Source organism: Anolis sagrei, chromosome 2 (genome assembly GCF_037176765.1).
Source record: "Anolis sagrei isolate rAnoSag1 chromosome 2, rAnoSag1.mat, whole genome shotgun sequence".
Classification (NCBI taxonomy): domain Eukaryota; kingdom Metazoa; phylum Chordata; class Lepidosauria; order Squamata; family Dactyloidae; genus Anolis; species Anolis sagrei.
This window is the reverse complement of record NC_090022.1, coordinates 219,655,428-219,678,661: the sequence shown is the minus strand read 5'-3', so window position 1 is coordinate 219,678,661 and position 23,234 is coordinate 219,655,428. Positions and strand designations below refer to the sequence as shown.

Here is a 23,234-nt window from a genome sequence, read left to right as displayed (position 1 = left end):
GACCAACATTCAAACCACTAGACCAGTGTTTCTCAACCTGGGGGTCGGGACCCCTGAGGGGGTCGCGAGGGGGTGTCAGAGGGGTCGCCAAAGACCATAAGAAAACACAGTATTTTCTGATGGTCATGGGGATTCCATGTGGGAAGTTTGAGCCAATTCTATTGTTGGTGGAGTTCAGAATGTTCTTTGATTGTAATGAACTATAAATCCCAGCAACTACAACTCCCAAATGTCAAGATCTATTTTCCCCAGACTCCACCAGTGTTCACATTTGGGCATATTGAGTATTCATGCCAAGTTTGGTCCAGATCCACCATTGCATGAGTCCACAGTGCTCTCTGGATATAGGTGAACTACAACTCCCAAACTCAAGGTCAATGCCCATCAAACCCTTCCAATATTTTCCATTGGTCATGGGAGCCAAGTTTGGTTCAAATCCATCGCTGGTGGAGTTCGGAATGCTCTTTGATTATAAGTGAACTATAAATCCTAGCAACTACAACTCCCAAATTACAAAATCAATCCTTGCCCAACCCCACTAGCATTCACATTAGGGTGTATTGGGTATTTGTGCCCAGTTTGGTCCAGTGAATGAAAATGCATCCTGCATATCAGATATTTACATTATGATTTATAACAGTAGTAAAATGACTGTTATGAAGTAGCAATAAAAACAATATTATGGTTGGGGGTCACCACAACATGGGGGACTGTATTAAGGGGTCACGCCATTAGGAAGGTTGAGAACCACTGCACTAGACCATGGTATCTCCTTTCAAATAACTGTAAGGCTGAAACACAGAAAATGGCTAAGGCTTGTTCTCCAGTGCCTCAAAGAGCAGAAATTGTTTTAATGGGTTTAAGTTACAAGATGATAATTGCAATTGATTGCTAGGAGAAATTTATCTCGTAAGTAAGAAGTCTTGAAAATGGAACAATTCAGCTAGAAGTGAGTAGACTCTTCTTTGTTTGAGGTGGACAATCATCCAGATTTCCTGAATCAAGCAAGAATCAGACTGTCAAGCTCCCTCACAAATTATTATCCTCTGAAACCTGCAACTAGACAAGTTAAAAAGAAAGAGACAGCTAATGCCTAGTATGGATGGTGGGGCAGAATGGCACTCCAGATTTTAATTTGATGCTCAACTTTCTTGCTTGCAAAGGTCTAAATAGTCACTATATTCCTCTTGTTGGGAAGGATGTTGGGAATGAGGTTGGCATTGGGGAGTTCTACACAAGGTGGCTCAAGGGTGGAGTATCCACATAACATACACACATACACACACACACACACACACCATGTGCTTCAGCATGCATTTAAACAATGTATTTAAAAAACCCTTACCAGAAAGTCTGGAACAAGTTAGACTGATCAGAGTATATTCCATTCAGGCTTGAAACTGGGATATACTCTGATCATCAGCAGTGCATCAGCTCATCTCAGCAGACTGGCTAAGAAAAAAAATAATTTGCTGATGGCTATCTAGATGCGGATACTGCAGTTCCTATGTCCAGTTCATATCCGCAATCGGCGGATACTGTGGCCAGTGTTGCATCATCCAACTGGTTCGTGGGGTGTTTGTGCAGGTGCAGAAAACTCAATTTGTTTCAATCCAAAATGGATTATTATAGTGTCTGTGTAGAACTGCCCAGTGTCCCTAGAAAGGGATGATGGCCAACATAATACAAACATTAAAATACTTGAACTGACAAAGCAGAGTCCAACAGAAAAAGGTTGTGCTTGAAAAGGGATACATTGAGAATCCTTTTGAACATGAAACATGTGGGGATGAGTAGAAAATATTTATACCCTTGGAAGCATCCCTATTGTATATAGATGTCATGGAAAAACTTTGGCCCTCCAGATGTTTTGGACTTCAGCTCCCAGAAATCCCAGCCAGCTTACTGGCTGCTAGGAATTGTGGGAGTCTATGACCAAGACAGCTGGAGGGCCGAAGATTGCCCATGCCTGGTATGCAAGTACAGAAACAATGCGTAATTTCCTGGAAATAACACTACTGAGTGTGAAAAAATTAGCCCTACCTTTAACTGTGCTGGTAGTGAAACTATTTCCAAATTCTTGCTGCTTTGGCTTCAAAAACTGTGGTGCTGTCAATCCTGGAGCTTGTGGAACTTGGAATGAAGGTTTCCCACTTGTAACTGTTTGCCTCCTGGGGCTTAAAGCAGGGAAATGAATATTGGAATCAATAATGTTGTTTGGTGGGGCAATGCCTCCTCCAAGAGATGCCTTTAAATGAAAGTTGCTGGACAGGATCCCAATAGCTGGGCTTGGAGTACTAGCACTAGTTGATGAGCAAGAAGTTCCTACATGAGTTCGGTTGGGTGGGATATGAAGTCCATTTACCATCTTGGACCTGTGAGGAGTACTTGCTGTCCGATGGCTCATACTGCATGACCTTACATTCATTGTGAAAGAATCGCCCTCTTAAAGATATGCAGTGCAAAGCCCCGGCTGGCGAAGGCATCAGTCCATGATCAGTGAGGTTTCCATATTGCATTAAGCCTGTTATAAGGAAGGGGGAGGAGAGAATGTAATTAAAAAATAAAATAACTTGTACTGATATAAAATACAAGAGGTCAGGGCAATGCTTTTGTGTCTAAATGCATGGGGAAGAAATATTGATTGTGTGGACATCAAAGTAGAAGCAATCACAGAGAAAGAGCTCTGGGGAGAAGGATAAATGATTACTGAGAACTATAATGCAGGGAAATTGTGCCCCCTTCAAAAGCAGAAGTTAACAGTGAGGTCAGCTACCTTTGTGCTAGTTAACCAGCCATGAAATGGAATGAACACTGAGCAAGTGAAAGAAGCAGCTCAGAGAGAAAACCGAACCGCCGCCGGGAAGCTCTGGCTGAGCAGAGCATCCCTCTCCTGTTCTTTTATTTCTGCCTTGTGCTAATTTAAAGAAGGGAACAGAAAACATGCACAGCAGTTAAGCAGCACTGGGACACGGGCCAAGTATGAAATCAGTGGTGGTTTATATTTTGAGGGCCAGGAGCACAACAAAAGAATGATGAGAACCGCATTATTTCTACCTACTGGTAAGGGTGGAAATGGAAGGAAATAAAATAAAATGCACTGTGTGTCTATTGTTTATTTAAACACTTATGTGTGTTAATTTCATAATTAACATAGACCAAAAAGAGTATCTCAACTATGATACAAGACAACATTCAAGATACAAGAGTTTGTTTCCGCCTGCAAGGGTCTTCCATGCCATCTCAGATTAGAAAGCAGAAACTGTGTGAGTCATGGAAAGTGATGTGAATGCAAAGAATATGCCTTGTATTTTTCATTTTCAGCCACACGTTGTGTCTCAAGATTTCAAGATGAGACTGAAATGGCAAACACTTTCCCCCACTTTCCCCTGTCAAGAGCTCAACAATTTGCACAAAGCATCTGTGTGCAAAACTAGTCTTTTTCCCTCTAGTTAGGCAAATATTCACTCTTGCACACACATGCTGACTCAAACCTAGAAAGAGGCAAATCCATCCAGTGCTTCTACAGCATGGGCCAAAAGTCGTAAAGCAGTCTTATATATAATGTATAACAGGCATGGACAAACTTCGGCCCTCCAGGTGTTTTGGACTTCAACTCTCACAATTCCTTTCAGGTCCAAAACACCTAGAGGGCTGAAATTTGCCCGTGCCTGCTGTATATTATGCCATGGTGCTGGATGCCATTTATGAGTTTTGATTGTTCACACAAAATATAAATTTATTTCTGATATATACTATGCATGATGCTATGCTACTTTAAATTTAAAAAATGAAGTTATTAAATGTTGAACCTCCTTCATAGCTTATGGCCTATCCTATATTTCCATGTAAAAAGAAAGCAATGATCAGGAGTGGGGAATGGATCCTTAAGAGAGGAGGTGCCTCTTGTGTGAATTAAGAAAAAATGAATGAACTGGTGCAGATGGTCTGAATCATAATTAAAGTAGTCTTCAATTAACGTGTTTTGGATTTTTTTCCAGGATATGTAAAAACTTTTACATGAAAAATACTTTAAAGAAATTGCTAGCCTTTCCTTATTATGAATACTTCTTTATAAAACACAGAAAATAACAATTAGTTGTACTTTAATAGTTCCTCAACCAAATTTAGACAATTGTTCTAGAAAACTGTGAATCTCAGGCTAGTATTGGCAATGCTCACTAATAGCTGGATTTTGTTAGACCTACTCAGTGATAGTGACAGAGAGCACAAAAAAATGTGTTTCAAGCATTCTGTTTGTTACTATCACTATCTCCTATGGCCTTTTTCTTTTGGTTCCATTGCCTCCACCAGCATGAATACTCTGATGTAGTGCATCAACATCAACTCTGGCATGGTGCTTTCAGTGCTGGACTACAACTCTGGATACCATGACTTGATTCCTTGCTCAGCCATGGAAGCCATCTGGATGACCCTGGCCAAGTCATACAGCCCTAGATAACAGGGTTACCTTAGAGTTGTCCTAAGTTGGACATGATTTGAAGGCACACAACAATAAAGTGCTTCAGCAGAATCTGAACCTCAGAGCTGTTCTGTATCAATCAAAGAGCAAGAGTTTCTGAAATCAGGTGAGAGAGCTCTCATCTTTTAAAGAGATCTGGACCTGGTTGTTTACAGGACCAAGAAAACAACTCTCCCTAAATATCTTTGCCTAAAACTGTGGTCTATTGGAGAGGCTCGCCTCTGTGTCCCATTAACATGAGCAATGCATTGTGAAAGTACACGAAGACAGCCTTCTATGTAGTGGTACTTCAGTTATAAAAACCCTCCCCTTGCAGGATTGATTAGGACTAACATTCATGTTATTCAAGAGACAAGTCAAAGCACTTCTTAAAATGAAATCCTTCAGGGCCTAATTGATTTTATCCAATTTGCATGTTCTCCAGTGCAACTTCTACCAGAAATTGATCATAGAGTCACATGGGAGGATACCTCTCTAGAAATCTCTAAGCCAGTGTTTTCAACATGTGGGTACCCAGATGTTTTGGCCTTCGACTCCCAGAAATCCTAACAGCTGGTAAACTGGCTGGGATTTCTGGGAGTTGTAGGCCAAACCACCTGAGGACCCACAGGTTAAGAACCATTGCTCGAGTGCAATTCTGTGGTCAACCTCCCATGGAATTCATACTGGAGAACCTAGAGATTTTTAGGGCCTATCTACACTGACCATTTAATGCAGTTCAAACTGCAGTGGCTAAACAACAACAAAATTCCCACAACACATACTAAAAGAAGCTTTTAATGTGCGTCAGGGCTCTGTGGTTTATATAATCACCATCTACACCTCAGCTCGTTCCAGGATTCCCTCTGTGGTCATCTGAACAGCAAAATCATTTTTTTCAATAGTGGTCAGAAACTGCATTAAATGGTCAGTGTAGACGTGCCCTTAGAGAGGTGTTTTCCCATGTAAAACAAATGACAATTTCTTTTCTTCACTGTTTTTCAGTTTCTCAAGGGTATTGTACCCCTAATCCCAGTGAATGTGGAGGGCTGAATGTATTTCTCTTTCTTGATTCATACATGCTATTGTTCTCATCCAAATTAGGTTCAGGTTTAGGTTGGTGGAACTGGGTTGTCAGAAACAGACTTTCCTTTCCATAACATAGTAGTTCTCAACCTGTGGGTCCCCAGATGTTTTGGTCTTCAACTCCCAGAAATCTTAACAGCTGGTAAACTGGCTGGGATTTCTGGGAGTTGTAGGCCACATCACCTGGGGACCCACAGGTTTACCATCTTCCTAAAACAGCCTTTCAGGTCCCCTAAATGTGTGTCACAGAAGACTGGGGGATTTGACTGTGATGTCAGGAAAAATTGGTAATCTTTGAAATGATAGAAATGCCTTTGGTGTATGAAATATGGACTATAATGAATAACCTAATGCTAGTTGTGTTTAAAGCTATGGCAATATTCCTACTGACAACTCTGGGAGTGCACAAGCCCCAGGTCAATTTATTTAACTCAAAAAGATAAATGCTAAATTGTTAACTTTCATTGTTCAAGTTGTAGATTGTGGGAACATTTATTGATTAAAAGCAAAATCATTTATTTTCATGGCTGGCTGCGACATAAATCACATTTTGCAATTCAGCAAGGGACAGATGGGGCTGAATGTTCTTTAGGTTCCCAGGGTTTGTTTGAGTAAAGCAGAATGTACCTCGGACTAACACAGGTGACTAGCTCTCGAGAAAAAGAACAGGAAAACAAAGAGAATTCACGCTCTTGGCAAAACTGTGTGCCATACAGTATTATAAATCAACAACCAATCAAAATAATTATTGTCTATAGCTTTAAAATACATTAGCATTATGCAGGCTTAAAAACAGGAATTTATATGTTAAACATTCATTCTCTTTTGTTCAGAAACAATGTGCTTTGATTACCTGACAAAGGGCCTGCCCTGGTCTATTGTCAATGTATTTTTGATGATTCCAGCACATCTACATTTCTGCCTGTTTTCCTTAAAATGAAAGTTTCAGTAAGTAGCAGGACAGTTTTTTTATAGAGTGAAGGAAGGAAGACTTCACAGTAATGGCTTTTTTTATCATGTTAGAAGCGACTTGAGATAACTGCAAGTCGCTTCTGGTGTGAGAGAATTGGCCGTCTGCAGAAACATTGCCCAGGGAACACCCAGATGTGTTACCATCCTGTGGGAGGTTTCTCTCATGTCCCCGCATGGGGACCTGGAGCTGACAGACAGGAGCTCCCCCCATCTCGTGGATTCAAACCACTGACCTTCAGGTCAGCAGTTCGGCCAGAACAAGCGTTTAACCCATAATAATAATAATAATAATATAATAATAATAATAATAATAATAATAATAATAATAATAATAATCTTTATTTATATACCGCTCCATCTCCCCAAGGGGACTCAGACCGGTTCCTGAGTAACATCACAAAACATACATTGCACTAACGTGGCTCACTTAATCATTAGTAATTGATAATTAAACTATTTGGGGGTTTTAAAAGAAAATCATAGGATTGACATGCAATGACATGATTGATTGATGTATTTGTCTTCTTATTGCCCAGTCTGTTATTAGCTCCTACAAAAAATGTTCCTTTTTTAGTTTTTACAATGCCTTCACTAGCTTGTCATTTTCTGATGCTTTGGACTAGATATCCTATAATTTGCTTGATGAAAAGATATGGTAGAATTTGTAAAGAAAATGCATCCTGAAACTGCCAGGCTGTCCCTAAGCATGGTACATAACAACATGTTCAATTAAATGTTATCACTGATCTGTATTTCTTTTTCCTACCCCCTCCTACCAATATGTATACTATTCAATCAGCCTTTGAATTGTTTGCCTGTTATGGAAAAGGCAAAAAATTATTATGTGTTCATTTCATTACACAATTGGGGAGCCACGGTGGAACAATGGGCTAAACCCTTGTGCCAACTGAACTGCTGATCTGATGCAGTGAGCTCCCGTCTGTCAGCTCCAGCTTCCCACGCAGGGGCATGAGAGAAGCCTCCCACAGGATGGTAAAACATCCGGGTGCCCCCTGGGCAACGTCCTTACAGATGGCCAATTCTCTCACACCAGAAGCAACTTGCATTTTCTCAAGTCGCTTCTGACATGAAAAAAGTACAAAAATATTACAAAATGCAGCAATAAAGATTAGTTATGAATGTAGAATAGATATTATTTAAAATCAGGAATAACTTATTCCTCTACCACCCCACTTACCTTAAAATCATGAAGCTGAGGGAGAGGGGACAAGTTATCACGCAACTTGTTAAAGCTAATTAGTTGCTCCAAGCTCCATCAAGTGCCATCAAGCAATTTAATTTGTTAAACTTCAGGGGAAGGAGTAACTAACCAGTACACAAGTAGTTATATATATTTAACTAGTTATTTCCAAGCTCAGCCATAGATAATATGCTGGGGAAACTAAGGCTGCAAATGTAAACATACTTATTAGAAATGATGTTCAGAATCTCACCTTAGGCATGGTTCATATACAAAAGTCTTGAATCCATGTGGAACAGGATTCCACGGCTCACTGGTGGGCCACGAAACCTAAAATAAGGTCCGTGGCTCTTGATTATTAAATATGGTTTTCTGTGGGCGAGGAGATGGCAACTACTGGATGGCATATGTTCTGTATCAGAAACTACAACTGATGTGGTCTATCCCAGGCAATTTTCTGAATCAGCACCCCAAATAACCAAACCCAATCTAAAGTTAACCAAAAACTAATTCAGAACCTTTTTGGTACTAATGTTGGAGAGTGGTCCCTGGTTAGAGTGGTCCCTGTTCAAGTGGTCCTTGTTGAAATGGTCCCTGGGCAAAGTGGTCCCTAGTCAAAGTGGTCTCTGGTAAAAAAAAAAAAAAAAAAAAAGGTTGGGAACCACTAATGTGGGGGACTCAGAAGCAACAAAGTAATAAAATAAGAACATATGTATCTCATAGATCAGAATCAAATGAAATCTTACCAGCAGTTGTGAAGACCAAACACTCCTGATGTCTGAAGAGTTTCTCCCAATGTGCAGTTTACTGCAAAAGAAAGGACAATTTGGTTGATCTCAGATCCAAGCAATGTTCGTTATCTAAAACTATATTATACTACCATGCTGTGGATATAAAGGTCCTTGTTTCTAGGATTTATGGTATTATAACTAAACAACCAGATGACATCTAGCCTATACTTTTAATTATTTGTGAACAGATCACAAGAGCTGTCTTCATTCAGCAGAATCCAGAATTCCAAGTAAAATCAGGCCAATTTGAACAGATTTGTACCTACCTATATCCTGATTGGATCAGACTGGTTATATGCAATTCTGAAGTGGAAGGGCAAAATGAAATTGCTATGCACTCTTCTGGAAATCAGGACATCCAGATAATGGTTGAGAGCCTACCTCACTGCTTATAAAGCAGTACACTATATATATCTCTCTTACTGGCCAGTGTCAAGATCAGCCCCCATCTACACTGCCATATAATCCAGTTTCTGATCCCAGATTATCTGCTTTGAACTGGATTATATGAATATATACTGCCAGATTTTTTTGTCGTGTCAGGAGTTACATGAGAAACTGCAAGTCACTTCTGGTGTGAAAGGTACTGCCAGATAATCTGGGATAAGCAAATCTAGGATCAGATCCTAGGATACAGAGCAGTGTAGATCCAGCCTCATATAGTCCAGTTCAAATCAGATAATCTAGGATTAGATATTGGATTATATGGCAGTGTAGATCCAGTATCAGGGGTAGGGTGGGGATATTGCAAGTACCACTAAGTGATAGGAGGAAAGAACACAAGCAACTATGGGTCCATCTACACCAGTGTTTCTCAAACTGTTTTCCTCCAGGTATTTTGGACTTCAGCTCCCAGAAATCCCAGCCATCTTAGGAATTGTGGGAGCTCAAGTCCAAAACATCAGGAGGAGCACAGTTTGAGAAGCTCTGATTTATACTATAAAATTAATGTAGCTTGACACCACTTTGACTGCCATGGTTCAATGAGCTTTCTGTGCCAAAGAGTGCAGATGCCTCACCGAACTAAAAACCCCATGATTTCATAGAATTCAGCCATGGCACTTAAAGTGGAGTCAAACTGCAGTGATTCTACATTGTAAATGCACCCTATGACGCACCTTATGTCTACTGGAATTGCATTGAGACATTCCACCATTCCTACAAAAAGGGACCCAAACCCAAACACAGTATAAGATAAACAAAATACGGCTAAAGACCATTTAGAATATAAACACTTTAAAAAGCTAAATATGCAATCATATAAAACCCTAATTTAAAGCAGTTTTGAAACATTCAAAACATAGAAATGGGGATAACAGTACAATAGCTCTCACAAAAGCCCCTAATGCAACAGCCAATTATCAGCCCAAATACAAAGGGTTTTGCTAGCTGGTGGAAAGAAAACAGAGGGGACATTTCCTTGGAGATAATTCTTCAACCTGGAAGAGGCTGAATCAAAGCCCCTTGAATTGGATGCCACTGAAATTATATAGCCAACATATATAGTCAGTTATCTCCTGCACCTTTTCATTTATTTGCCAGATTCTGAAATTAGCAGGAGATAACTGAGATATTTTTTATGGTTCAGTATCATTTGAGATTGGTCTCTCTGGGACTCTCTTTTAATTTCACAATCCTTTGTCTTCTTGGACAGTGCTTTAAGTAACGAAAATGATTGGTGACTCATCCTGCGCAAGTTGATGGGTGTGTTATCTGCTTTCTCAAAAGGGCTCATTTTAAAATATAATCTCTCTAGTGGTGTCGTGGTTTGAGCATTGAATTCCGACTATGGAGACCAAGATTCGATTCCCCACTTGGCTATAAAGACTCACTGGATAACCCTTGGTGAGTCACACACTCTCAGCCCAAGAAACCCCCATGATAGGGTAACCTTAAATTGCCATGACAATCTGAAAGCACACAGCAATAGTCAAAGTCTTCTGTCTCCCTCAGTGTGTGTAATTTCAGTCTGCAAACACATGTTGATTTACATTTCAAAGCACATTATGATTAGTCTCCTCCTCATCATCATCATAGGTCATGTATCAGGTGTGTATTCCTGCATGGCAGGGGGTTAGACTGGATGGGAGTTGTGATCTCATTCAACTCTGAGTAAATGTTTAATTCTCACTGAGAAGAAAGATTGTCAGGAGCAAAGGCTGCTATATCCCTGGTAGCAGCTGTTCCCAGAGTCTGGGTAGCAACTACTGAAGTGATGGAGTGGAAAAGACAGAGTCATTTGGGTTTCCAGTGCCAATCCCACATTATTATTTATCATCTGTTCTTATCATTATCATTACAGGTATACTGCCATAAATGAAGCAGGTGTGTTTCTGGCTTCACTTCTTTAACAAAATTTGATACTAGTGCCAAAAATAACATGGGGAAAATAGGAATAGGGTCTTACACCACAAAAAGAAAGGCCGAGATAGAAGTTTCTGCAAACCTTTCACACAGAATAAACAAATGCACAATTGACACAACCAGGCAAATTGAGTCTTGTATAAGTAACTTTTAGAAACCACTTAAAGGCTCTTTCCGAAATGCATTTCTAAAATGGAAATCTAAATGAAATGGGCTTTTAAAAGAGTAAGGAAAGGAAAAAAACACTGAAGAATGGGAAGGAATTTATTTCTACTCTTTTAGAACAGTTCTGGCTATCATTCTGGTAGTGAAATATGCATGTGCAAATTGCACTATGTGCGCAAGGAGGATTACTTGCCATAGCGTAACAAACATCTTTTGCTGACAGTGACCAAAGTGGAGCTGCACATACAGCATCACTGCACATTATGGCTATATATCGGGCATTATGTACTGCAGTTATATACTGTGGTTGTCCTATGTGCATTGCACAATTGCATGCAGTCAGTAACATGTGTTGTATATTGTTACTATTCTGTATAGGGGTTGCATAGTGCTGGAGCAACATGTCTCATTTACACTATGCTCAGGGGGGTGTTGGATTGCAGCTTTTATTTGAAAGTACAAATTTGATGGTTTCTATTTATATCCTCATCTGGATGGATTTCCCCTTAGTTCTAGGCAGAAGTTTCAAATTTAATTAAGAGTTATAATTAGGATAATCGCTTCACTTTGCTACTGATGCTATTGACAGTCCAAAATCTAGGAAGCTGGTACAGAAATGCAATCTGCTCTCCCAAGGTTCACAAGTCTATCAAGACTTTTCATTTCCTTTGCTAATGTTGAGCAGACTCTAGTGAAAATAATACAGTCACAGTATTTGTTCATGTGTGATATGTACATTCATCATATTCAGGTGGGTTGGATGGCATTGTGATGAGTATCATATAATAAAGTAACATTTCACATAATGTTAATGTAGACGTTGTGTAGTGTAACAAGTAAAGCTTTTGAGTTATTTTCCCATCTCTTCCCCCCATCCTCAGACATTTTAGAGCAGGCATGGGCAAACCTCGCCTCTCTGGATGTTTAGGACTTCAACTCTCATAATTCCTAACAGCCTACTAGCTGTTAGGAATTATGGGAGTTGAAGTCCAAAACATCCGGAGGGCTGAAGTTTGCCCATGCCTATTTTAGAGGCATTACAAGCTGGTTTTTTTAAAATTTTATACAATGTGTCTATCAATCCAAAACCTCTGTGAAGTAAAACAAAAAGTATTAAGCAACACAAAATTGGAGTGTTGTGTGGTTTCCAGACTATATGGCTGTGTTTTAGCAGCACTTTTTTCCTGACATTTCACCTGCATCTGTGACTGGCATGGTCCTCTGAAGATGCCAGCCACAGATGCACATGAAATGTCAGAAGAAACTTTTGCCAGTACGCGGCCATACATCCCTGAAACCACACGACACCCTAGTGATTCCGGCCGTGAAAGCCTTTGACGGCACATTGAACACAAAGTTGCTTTTTACATAGCGATAATCTACTTTAAAATAATTATTGTGCAGACGTGGAAACTAGAAGAAACACCAAAAATAGAAATTTTGAGAAGATATCTTCCGGTAAAAGACCCTTCAATATTTTAAAAAAATGGAAACTCTTCAGAAATTTCCTACAAGAAAAGAAAATTCTAACATGGGGATTTCATGTTTAAAAGGTCCATCTATTACATTGTATTTTACAGAATGAAGTAAATGATATGGAAACAACAAAAATTCTTACGTATATGAAAGGATGTAGGGGCTGTGGTGGCACAGAGTGTTAAACTCCTAAACTGCAGAACTTGCTGACTGGTTCAAATCCCATTGTTAGCCCCAGCTTTTGCCAACCTAGCAGTTCGAAAACATGCAAATAGGAACCGCTTCATTGGGAAGGTAACAGCGCTCCATGTAGTCATGCCGGCCACATGACCTTGGAGGCGTCTACGGACAACGCTTGGAAATGGAGATGACTAGACTTAATATCAAGGGAAAACCTTTACCTTTGCCATGTGAAAGGATAGGTAAAAATCTGACAATATTTCCATTAAAATTTCAAATAAAAAATAAAAAAGCCATTATATTACTTAAAAAAACAATGTTCTGGCTTCTAATGCAACCATTATCTTATGCAAAATTTTAAAATTAATTCTTTGTAACAGCATCATAACAGTCAAGGCCACATTGTGGCATAAATGGAGTGCCAACCTTTCAAAAATGGCAAAGGTTGGATAAGCGAGACTCTACTGTATTAACATTCCAACAAGCAGTCAGGAAAGAAGTTCACCCACTAATGTTGGTAGAGTTATTTCCAGTAACTATCTGGCAACTTCAGCTTTATTTCTCCTCCCGTCTCATCTTTTACTTGGGTCACTGAAGATGAGGTGCAGAGGATGCAAACCATCATGTGTGACACCATCAGAGGAGGTGACCATCTATTAGAGGTGGCAAGGCATCAGAAACAACAAGTCCATGCTTTGCTACAGTGGTCCTCGCTTGGCCACTCACCAGGTCAAGCTCCATGGATTCATTTCTGAGCCTGCTGTCACTGAATCTGCATACCCTCCATGACCAGGTCCACTGTCCAAAAGTGCAGCTACTCACTAGGATAAGGCATTTTAAAATGCGGTAGTTTGTATTGCTTCCCACAACTTCCCTCCCCTCCCCTCTCCCAGCTTACTTGGCACCCAAGAAAATCCATGCAATAATATCTAATCCTTCCTTGTTTAGATGTTGCCTCTGCCACCTTGCAGTTCTTGGGAGAGAGCCACTCTTTATTGTTTCCTTGCGCCCAAAGCTGTCATACATGGAGGGAGTCAGGTAATATGGCTCAAGTAAATAACTTAGAGGCACCAAATCCGGTCTAAGCAGGGTCAGCCCTGGATAATACTTGGAGAGGAAACCACCAATGAATACCAGGTGCCTCTGGCTATATTTCAGAGGAAGGAACAAGTATCTGTGCAATCTGGTACAACAGAAGATCCATACTGGTTACAGCATAATTTAGTACACTGAGTGATTACAAAGCCTAGTACTCATGATGTTGTTACAAACTTAAAAGAGAGCAATACATCATGCCCTTAAGTCAGATTTAGTTTGTATGTAATCATTCCACAGTCTCACCACCTTTACTCATATTCAAAATGAATTCTTTTTCAGATGCTTTCCCCTCTGACTCAGTATAATGATTTGGATAAAAACTAATGTAAACACTACATGATTGACTCAGATCCTAATGTACACTAATTCTCATTCAGAAATACCTATGTCTCAGTGGGTCTAGTTCAAATGTCACATCTAAAGGCATTTTAAGGTCATCATCACACTAGAGCAGGCATGGGCAAACTTCAGCCCTCCATGGGTTTGGGACTCCAACTCCCACAATTCCTAACAGCCTACCAGCCTGCACCAGTGCATGGATCCACTTTAAATCCAGTTTCTGCCTCCTGTAGAATTCTGGAGCTTGTAGTTTAGGGAGGGGCCTTTAGACTGCTCAGTCAGGCAGGTCTTGGGCCTCACTAAACTACAAAACCCAGAATTTTTCAGGAGGCAGAATCCAGATTTAAAGTGTATCTATGTTCTAGTATGATGAGGCTATGTGTTTTAATAGCAAAAAAGAGAGTTGTATGGCATCTTATAGAGTAATAGATGTATTGTAGTTTAAGCTTCTGTGGACTTCAGGCTAGTTCGATAGATGCATGAATTATATCCTCGGTTGGCAGATATGAATAAATACATGTATCATGTTACAAGATTTTATTTTTAAAGTATAGCTAATTAAGTCAGAAGGACATGAAAGAGTTACATTCTGTGGAATTTCTATGAAAGGCTTGAGCATATACAAGATAAAAGGGAGTCACTGTATAACAGCAATTTTCCTACCATTACTGGGTTAATTTACCCTTTGTAGTAGGAAAGAACACCTTAGTCATTGCCGAGTACTACAAAATTAAGTCATAATTACTAAACTGAATTTACTGAGCAATAATTAATCAGAAGTGTTGACTCTATTCATTCATACTGAAATGTTTTCCACAGTAGAACCGTGCTTCTGAAAAGCAATTATAGGTACTGAATAGGGAAGAAATAGTTTCCAAAATCAACGCACAATTTACGACAATTAAGAATCACGTTTGAAAGAACATCACTCCCCTTTTCAGAAATTCAGAGAGAAGTATTAGTCTCTGTGGAGTCAAAACAGCACCTGAGGAGGCAGTGTCAGCAGAGTTTGGGAGCCCATGGTTTGAACAAATACACTCCAAAAACTCTCTTAAAGAAGATTTAAAAAAACCCATAATGAGAAATCTCCACAATAACTCAATGACTACTGAGCTCAGTGGCCATAGAAACCTGTTGGAAGACTGTTGGAGGCACAGGAGGAGGAGAGAAGCAGAAAACACATTGTGAACAGGAGGGAGGTGGACTAGAGTATTCTAGAACTCCAAACTGAAGCAATTTCAGTGTGCAAAATTTGGCTCCATGGCCTACTTTGATGACTTGTATGTCGGAATTAGGATAACTAGATTTCTAATTGAAATGCATAGGTTCTTGCAGTCAGGAATCTCTTTTTATTGTTTGTGCATTTTTAATCTTCTACCATGAGAGAAAATATTAATGAGAAATTGAATTTGCATTAATTTATCTGAATAGCCATTTAAACAGGAATTTGACATCATCTAAAATTGTCCTTTCTCATAATCAATATGACTAATGATATTATTGATAATTGTGCACTATTAGTTGCACAAATGGAATTGGAAACTGCTGATTTTTAAAACAGCAATGTATACTTTCCCATTTATTGTAGTTATCAATCATGTGGCCCCAGCAGGGCAAGCTGAGTGTACTTTACAGGTCCGAAGTGATAGATATTGAATTTTCTGCTTCCAAACTTAATCTATGAACACAAAAATCCAAAGGCTATGCTCAGCAACCTATTAGATCTGTGGGATGAAAAAGCACCTTGAAAGTAAGAATAACAAAAATTCTACAACTGGATGATTCACAAGTGCATAAACCTTCTAGCACAATAATATGAGGAAACACATCAGTAAATGGACAAATTTATCAATTGTATTTTCTGTCAATTTCTCATTTTTCCAATGTTAAGTTCATTCCCTAACATTTCTTCATCCACTTTGTCCAATATATACCATTTTGCAGGAACATTTCTCAATACAGTGCAATAAATGTTCACAATTGTGTGGGGGTTTTTTTTGTGGGATTTTAATAAATCAGAGAATCAGATCCCAACATGCAGGGAATTAGAAATACCAATAGATAACTGCAATTCTGTTTGCATCGTGGGTTTAAAAATCTGAAGTAGATAGGTTTGCATTAAGTGCAGATTGAATTAATTTTCCCTCATTACAGCATGTGGCCAATATTATCCATGTATAATAGTGCTTCACTACAATGTGGTGCGTGGAAAAAGAAGACAAAAGGAGCATCTATACTTATTCATTCTGTTCTAATCCATATCAAGGTGGGATCGTTTCATACAAAGGTTTTGCTACGGTACTCAGAGTATGGTTATGAAAGTCAAATAGTGGTTGAGACAAAAAAAAATTACTAATTTGAAATGTGGTGCTACAAATACTGTGAACTGCTAAAAAGTCACATAAATGGGTCCTAGACAAACTCAAACTTGAACTTTTTCTAGAACCTAAGATGACGGCCAACAGGGAACCGACAGGCATGGGCTGGTCCATGAGGTCATGAAGAGTCGGAAACGACTGAACAAATGAACAACAAGATGACTAAACTGAGGCTGCCATACTTTGGGCATATAACGAGAAGACACAACTCACTAAAAGAGACAATAATTGGTAAGGTAGAAAAAAGGAAGACCATAATCCAGCTGGATACTGATCATCACACTAGAGAAAAAAAATCCACTTAAAATCCGGTTCCTTCCTCCTGCAGAATTCTGGGGTTTGTAGTTTAGTGAGGCTGTTAAAGGCTCCTTCCTAAACTACAAACCCCAGAATTCTGCAGGATGCAGAAACCGGATTTTAAGTGGATTTTTTCTCTAGTGTTATGAGATTGTCAATCAAAGAAGCCACAACTTTGTTTGCAAGACCTGATCATGATAGGGTGACTTGGAGTTCTCTCATCCAACATGTCATCATAAGTCAACACTGACTTGATGACAATTAACAGCCACAAGAAAATAGGCATTACACACAGAAGGCCTCAGGCTAAATTGCTAGCGTTTGTATATAGAGGTGAAGAAAAAGTCCTGTCTCTGTCTGAGACCATGGTAAATTCCTGCCAGTCAGAAAAAGAAATTATTAGGTTATGCTGAGAAACCGTTTGAACAGGATGGCTCAAAACACTGATCTTCCAGAAGTGCACATGGCATTCCCCACTCATGAAAGTTAAAATTATTCATCCCTAAATCCCACCAAGTTATTTTGGTACAACATGCAGGAAACCACTTAAGCACTTTTCCCCATCCCTAGTTGTAATAACATATATAATAACAAAGCACCTAACACTTCGTAGTCCTTTAATAGAACCAAACTGTTTGCCTGAACTTGAAACTTCACTCTAACTAATGGTAGGACTGGACCCAGTTTAATTTGGTGTAGGTAGCCTCCTAATGGAATAAGAAGAAGCATGAACTTAGCTTCTGGTAGCAGTAAGCTACTACCCATATTCTTGCAATCCTTGAACTCAAGTGTTTGGTTTATGTGTCTTAATAATTAGATAATCACAGAAACCACACCAACCTGGAAGCCTATCCTTCTTATTCCAAATATGTGTTCTATATGTCTGTAGGCACAGTGGAGGCTTGACTGTTGCTCTCTTTAGCAGAGGAAGAAACTTTCAGCATTTCCCAGAAGTGTCCACCCCTTATAGTTGTTTCTCTGGTATCAGTACAAGCTCTATGACTGATCCTGGATGATCCTTGGCTTCAATAACTGAGAAATCATAAATAGTAAACCAAAAAGCATTCAGTGATACAACATTCATAAAAGTACAGGCAGTACCCAAGTTGCAAACATACGACTCACATATGACTCCTAGTTATAAAAAGGGATGAGGCAACAGGAAGTGAGTGGAAATCTAGGATGAGACTGCTGTAAGAGTTATCATGGGAAAGGGGTATCCCCACTGAAGCTTTATCATCAATTCTTGTTATCACGACAACCCAAAATTTTCAAATTTCGAATATCAAAGAAAGTGAGGCAAAATCTTCTGAACAGGGGCACAGATAGCAAAACAAATGTGACAGGGGTGTTAACCCTTCCCTATGCTATCCAAAACACACATGCACACACACGCACGCACACACACACATCCTCTTTCTTTATACAGATAAGAGCCGTCGCAAACTCTGTTCCTGCGAGAGAAACCCTTGCTAGCATGTCCCTGACGTCACGAGACTCCGCCTCTCTCCCCGCCCCTTTCTCTGCCCCTTTCTCCATGCGAGCGTGGTTTTTCCTTTGCTAGGGCAGCATTGCCCGCATTTTCTCTCAGTTGGCAGAATTCAACTGAGAGAAAATGCGGGCAATGCTGCCCTAGCAAAGGAAAAACCACGCTCGCAAAGAGAAAGGGGTGGAGAAAGGGGCGGGGAGAGAGGCGCAGGCTCATGACGTCAGGGACTTGCTAGCAAGGGTTTCTCCAGCAGAAACCTAGTTTGCGACGGGCCTATAGATAGATAGAGAGAGAGAGAGAGAGAGAGAGAGAGACTTAAAATGTATTTGTTCTGACTTACATACAATTCAATTTAAGAGCAAACCTACAGACGTATTTCGTTCATAACCCGGGGACTGCCTGTATAGGGATATTTTACAAGCCCCTATATCCTTCCTAAAATGATCTCTAAATTGGTTGCTATAAAAGGCAGAAAGATCAATATCTCTTATCAAATCTACTATAATTTGAGTAAGGCTGTATCCCACATTTTCTCTGGGGTTACATTTCTAAACCATTCTGTGAATGAGATAGCATGTGTTGCTTTTGTAAGCACAGTCATGGTCAGTGAAATATAATGTTCATCTCCTCATCTTTTAGCTGAGTCTTCAGATACTTTTAATTTTTTAATTTTTTATTTACTGTATTTATATACCGCCTTTCTCACCCCTGGGGGGACTCAAGGATGTTTACAATAAACTAATGGCAAAAATTTAATGCCAACATACAGAAAAATAAATTATAATAACTAATTACTACATATAACTATGACTAAACTCATTAAAACCACTAAACATAAGACATAGACAAATTTAAACATTCAGATTAAGCATTAAAATCATCATAGTATAAATATTAAAAATTACATGATCCAAAAATTGTACACCATAGCCATTCCAATTGTCATTGCACTTTTAGACTCTTAAAATCCCTAACCTGGGACCTAAATATCAGAAAGGCACCAGGTTCCAACTGTTCCTAGATGCTAAGTAGTATCAACTCTGGTTAATTCTTAGATGGGAGGCCACCAAAGACTACCGAGGGCTGCAGACAATATTTCATACGAAAGAACTGGCAAAATCATCCCTGAGTATCCTTTACTGAAGGAAATGCTATATAGGATCAACATAAATCAACAGGTGACTTGCAGACACATACACACTATTAACCTGTGGTTGTGCTGGCTCGGATTGATGGGAACTATCAATCAAAAATATTTAGGGATTACTCACTCTGACCTATAAAGAACATTGTTAAGGTTGTGAACATAATTACTACTAGGGAGAATGCTTTATTGAACTCCATAGCAGAGCTGGTCCTACTATTAAGTAAGCAGTTTCAAGTAACCCGTACAAAGTGTTGGGAATGACAATGAGTTGTGTGTGAGTGTGCCACTATATATTCATGGCTAGCCTGCTGCCATAAGGTGTGATAAGAGACACTGTAAAATTTAACTGGTGGTCAGCTTTTGTACACAAAATGAAGAGCTGAATTCCACACCTAGTCTTTTGTCTAAAGTAGTAAACTGTTTTGAACTACTACAGCTATGTTATATTTACTGCTGGGTAAACATGCTTTGAGGCCTACATATTCTAAAAGTACAAAATCCCATCTAATCTTAAGTGCTAAATGGGATTAGTACTTGGATGGGAGACCACCAATGAATACCAGGTGCTGTAGACTGTATTTCTGAGGAAGGAAATGGTGAAACCACAAATCAGTATTTCTTGCCTAAGGACACCCTATGAAATTCATGGGGTCACCATAAATTGACAGACTATGTGAAGGCGCATACACACATATTACCCTCACTACTACAAAAACCTCACTTTAATCCTCATCATAGTGCCTTATCACATGTTTGCTCAATTACCTTTTTAGTCAAAATTACTACCTCAGAGGGTTAAAAGTGAATATCTTTGCATTCCATATATTATCAATGTTAATGGCAGACATCCTCTATTCTTAGATATTCTGCCTTGGGATGCAATCCAATAATAGATGGCAGGATCACAGATGATGTATAGCAGACATGGGCAAACATTGGGCCATCAGGTGTTTTGGACTTCAACTCCCACAAGTTGTAGTTGAAGTGCGAAACACCTGGAGGGCCAAAGTTTGCCCATGTCTGCTGTATACAGTGAGTCCCACAGTCCAAATATTCTTACTGGACTGAGATATGAACCATGCAATATCTGAAATAAATGTTCAGAGGACATAAGATAGCCTGGCATACATATATGCTAAGTAGATTTCTCTAGGCCTTTCACACTACAGAATTATAGTGCTTGGATCCTATTTTGATTCCACTCTAAGTGCCACAACTGCATCCTATGGATACATCCTGTAGTCTGGGGTACCTCATGATACTACAGATATCAGCATTCCACAGATAGAACCATGACAGCGGTAATCAAAGTGCTATAATTGTGTAGTGTGAAAAGGCCCAAAGATGTGGAAGCAGGGAGAGCTAGTTGTTACAACACAGTGGCACTGCTAGCATGCTCAAAGACACATACTTGAATTATTACTTCATATATGCCAAAATCTTTGAAATGGGGAACTTTTCCAAGTTGCTGTAATGAAACCCTTGGGCACATCTACATTGGCTGCTTAAAATGGATTAAAGATATCTTGAAAACGTGGTGGATGAAGAGCATGAATATGCATGGGAATGTGCTTTAGAGGCCTTAATCAGGGATAAGCCATCGGTGAGTGTAGGTCACATGGTGAAGCAGATAAAGTGCTTTGAAAAAAAGGCATGGATGCTAGGGATCCTAGAACCAGGTGATATCTAACTTCTCTGGTGCGAATAAGCATTGACCAGGCCTTGACCTGTTTCCAGGGCTTTGTGTGTGATCAGCATCATTTAACTTTTCTTCTCTCTTTGCCACTTTTGTCCCAAATTACTAGTGCCACATAGACACTGATCATTTAATACAATTCAGTGCTAGCGGGGACAGGACAACAAACTCTCACAGAAGACTAGAAGAACTCCCACTGGAAACAAGGACATGGAACAATGGCTTCAAACTACAGGAAAAGTGATTCCACTTGAACATAAGGAGAACTTCCTAACTTTGAGAGATGTTCAGCAGTGGAACTCTCTGCCCTGGAGTGTGGTGGAGGCTCCTTCTTTGGAGGATTTTAAACAGAGGCTAGGTGGCCATCTGTTGGAGGGGGTTGAATACAATTTTCCTGCTTCTTGGCAGGGGGTTGGGCTGGCTGGCCCATGAGGTCTCTTCCAACTGTATGATTCTTTAAGTGCACGAAATAAAGCCCTTAAGGTGCATAAGTGTTCTGCAGTTTCTGTCATCATCTTCCAGGTCCTCCAGGCTTTCCTATGGAATCATCTACACAGCAAAACCACTTTCTTCAATACAGTTTGAAACTGCATCAAATGGTCAGTGCTGATGGGACTTGTCAGTGTAGATGAGTTCCTAGAGAGGACATTCAGTTGCTTACAGAAGTTTAGTTGTGCAGCAATCCCCAAAAGGGAACTACAGGGAGGGAAGAGCTGTAGCAGCCAGCGAACTTGCAGCATCAAAAATAATTACAAGGCACCTTGTTAAATCACTTCCCACCAGTAAAGGTTTCTTTGAGGTTTTAACTAAAGATAGAAAGAAAAACCTGGAGCAACTACTTTTCTAGTAATCCACCCTGTCTCCTGTCCAAACCTTCCCACAGTAATTCGGAAGCAAACCACAATGGAGCCCATAACATTAAAAGATAGAAACACACATAAGGAGTCGTTCATGCTTCTGAAGCAACCCTGGAAGCAAAGCTAATGTGGAGGGAAGAAACCAAGCGCTCCTCTATATTCTAACTTGGATTAATCATCAACAAGATGACAAATCTCCCGAAGGGAATATTTGTCTCAACTTTTTCAGACACAGTTCTTTCCCCTCCCATTTCTCCAGCACACACTGAATAACTTGAAAGGAGGGGGAGAGTGAAGCGAATCTGGGACATCAATCTGTGAAGACGAAAGTCTAAAAAGGGCTGAAACTGTTTGTTTTCTACCCAAATGAAATCCATTTTTTTCACTTTAAGGAGTGACTTGAGAAACTGCAAGTTGCTTCTGGTGTGAGAAAATTGGCCAACAGCAAGGATGTTGCCCAGGGGATGCCTGGATGTTTGACCATCCTGTGGGAGGCTTCTCTCATGTCCCCCTATGGAAAGCTGGAGCTGACAGACGGGAGCTCACCTCATTTCCTGGGTTCGAATCACCAACCTTTTGGTCAGCACAAGGGTTTAACCCATTGCACTACCAGGGGCTCCATGAAAGAAGCAAACAATCAAGAATAGGAAAAATGGGAAAATCACCATTCTCAGTGTGCACCTCCACTGTAGAATTAATAAAGGTTGACAACACTTTTAAGTAGACACTGCAGATTTTTTGGAGTTCCTAGTTTTACAAGGTCTTTGGTCTTCTCTGCCAAAGCGTTTTGGTGCTACAAATGCCAGGATTCCACAGCATTGTCCCATGGATGTAAAAGTGGTCTCCAACTGCATTCAGCTTCAATCATTGCTTTATATGCTATTGGTTGCATCTTTTATTGTATTGTGTGTTTATTTTATGCATTCTTTTAGGCACATTGTGCTATATGTAAGCCGTCCCAAGTCCCTTTGGGGAGATGAAGACGGGGTACAAAATAAAGTTATTATTATTCATTCTATGGTGTAGGTGCACCCTAAATTAACTCAGTACTGATTTGTTTCAGATAGGGGCACTTGCTCGTACAAGCTGCTGTCTCCACAAACTACAAATCCCAGGACTCCGTAGCACTGAGCCAGTGCAGTTCAAGCAGTGTCAAAGTGCATTGACCCCAAAGTGTAGATGTACCCCTCGGCTGATTTGAAGAAACAGTTCCCAAACCCGCAAATCGCATGGTCA

General features: G+C 39.9%; 1 protein-coding gene across 3 annotated transcripts in view; it reads right to left on the bottom strand.

The window, feature by feature from the left end:
- GLIS3 (GLIS family zinc finger 3) overlaps positions 1-23,234 on the bottom strand; it is a 204,245-nt gene that overhangs the window by 179,537 nt on the left and 1,474 nt on the right. For 2 of the 3 annotated variants that reach the window (XM_067464418.1, XM_060762272.2), the window contains exons 2-3: positions 8,468-8,528; positions 2,044-2,524 (exon numbers count right to left, since the gene is read on the bottom strand). In XM_067464418.1, the coding sequence (XP_067320519.1) occupies positions 2,044-2,428 (385 nt within the window). In that variant the 5' untranslated portion in view covers positions 2,429-2,524; positions 8,468-8,528. Of the gene's footprint in view, positions 1-2,043; positions 2,525-8,467; positions 8,529-23,234 lie in introns of those variants that run through there. The other variant, XM_060762273.2, reaches the window with a different exon arrangement.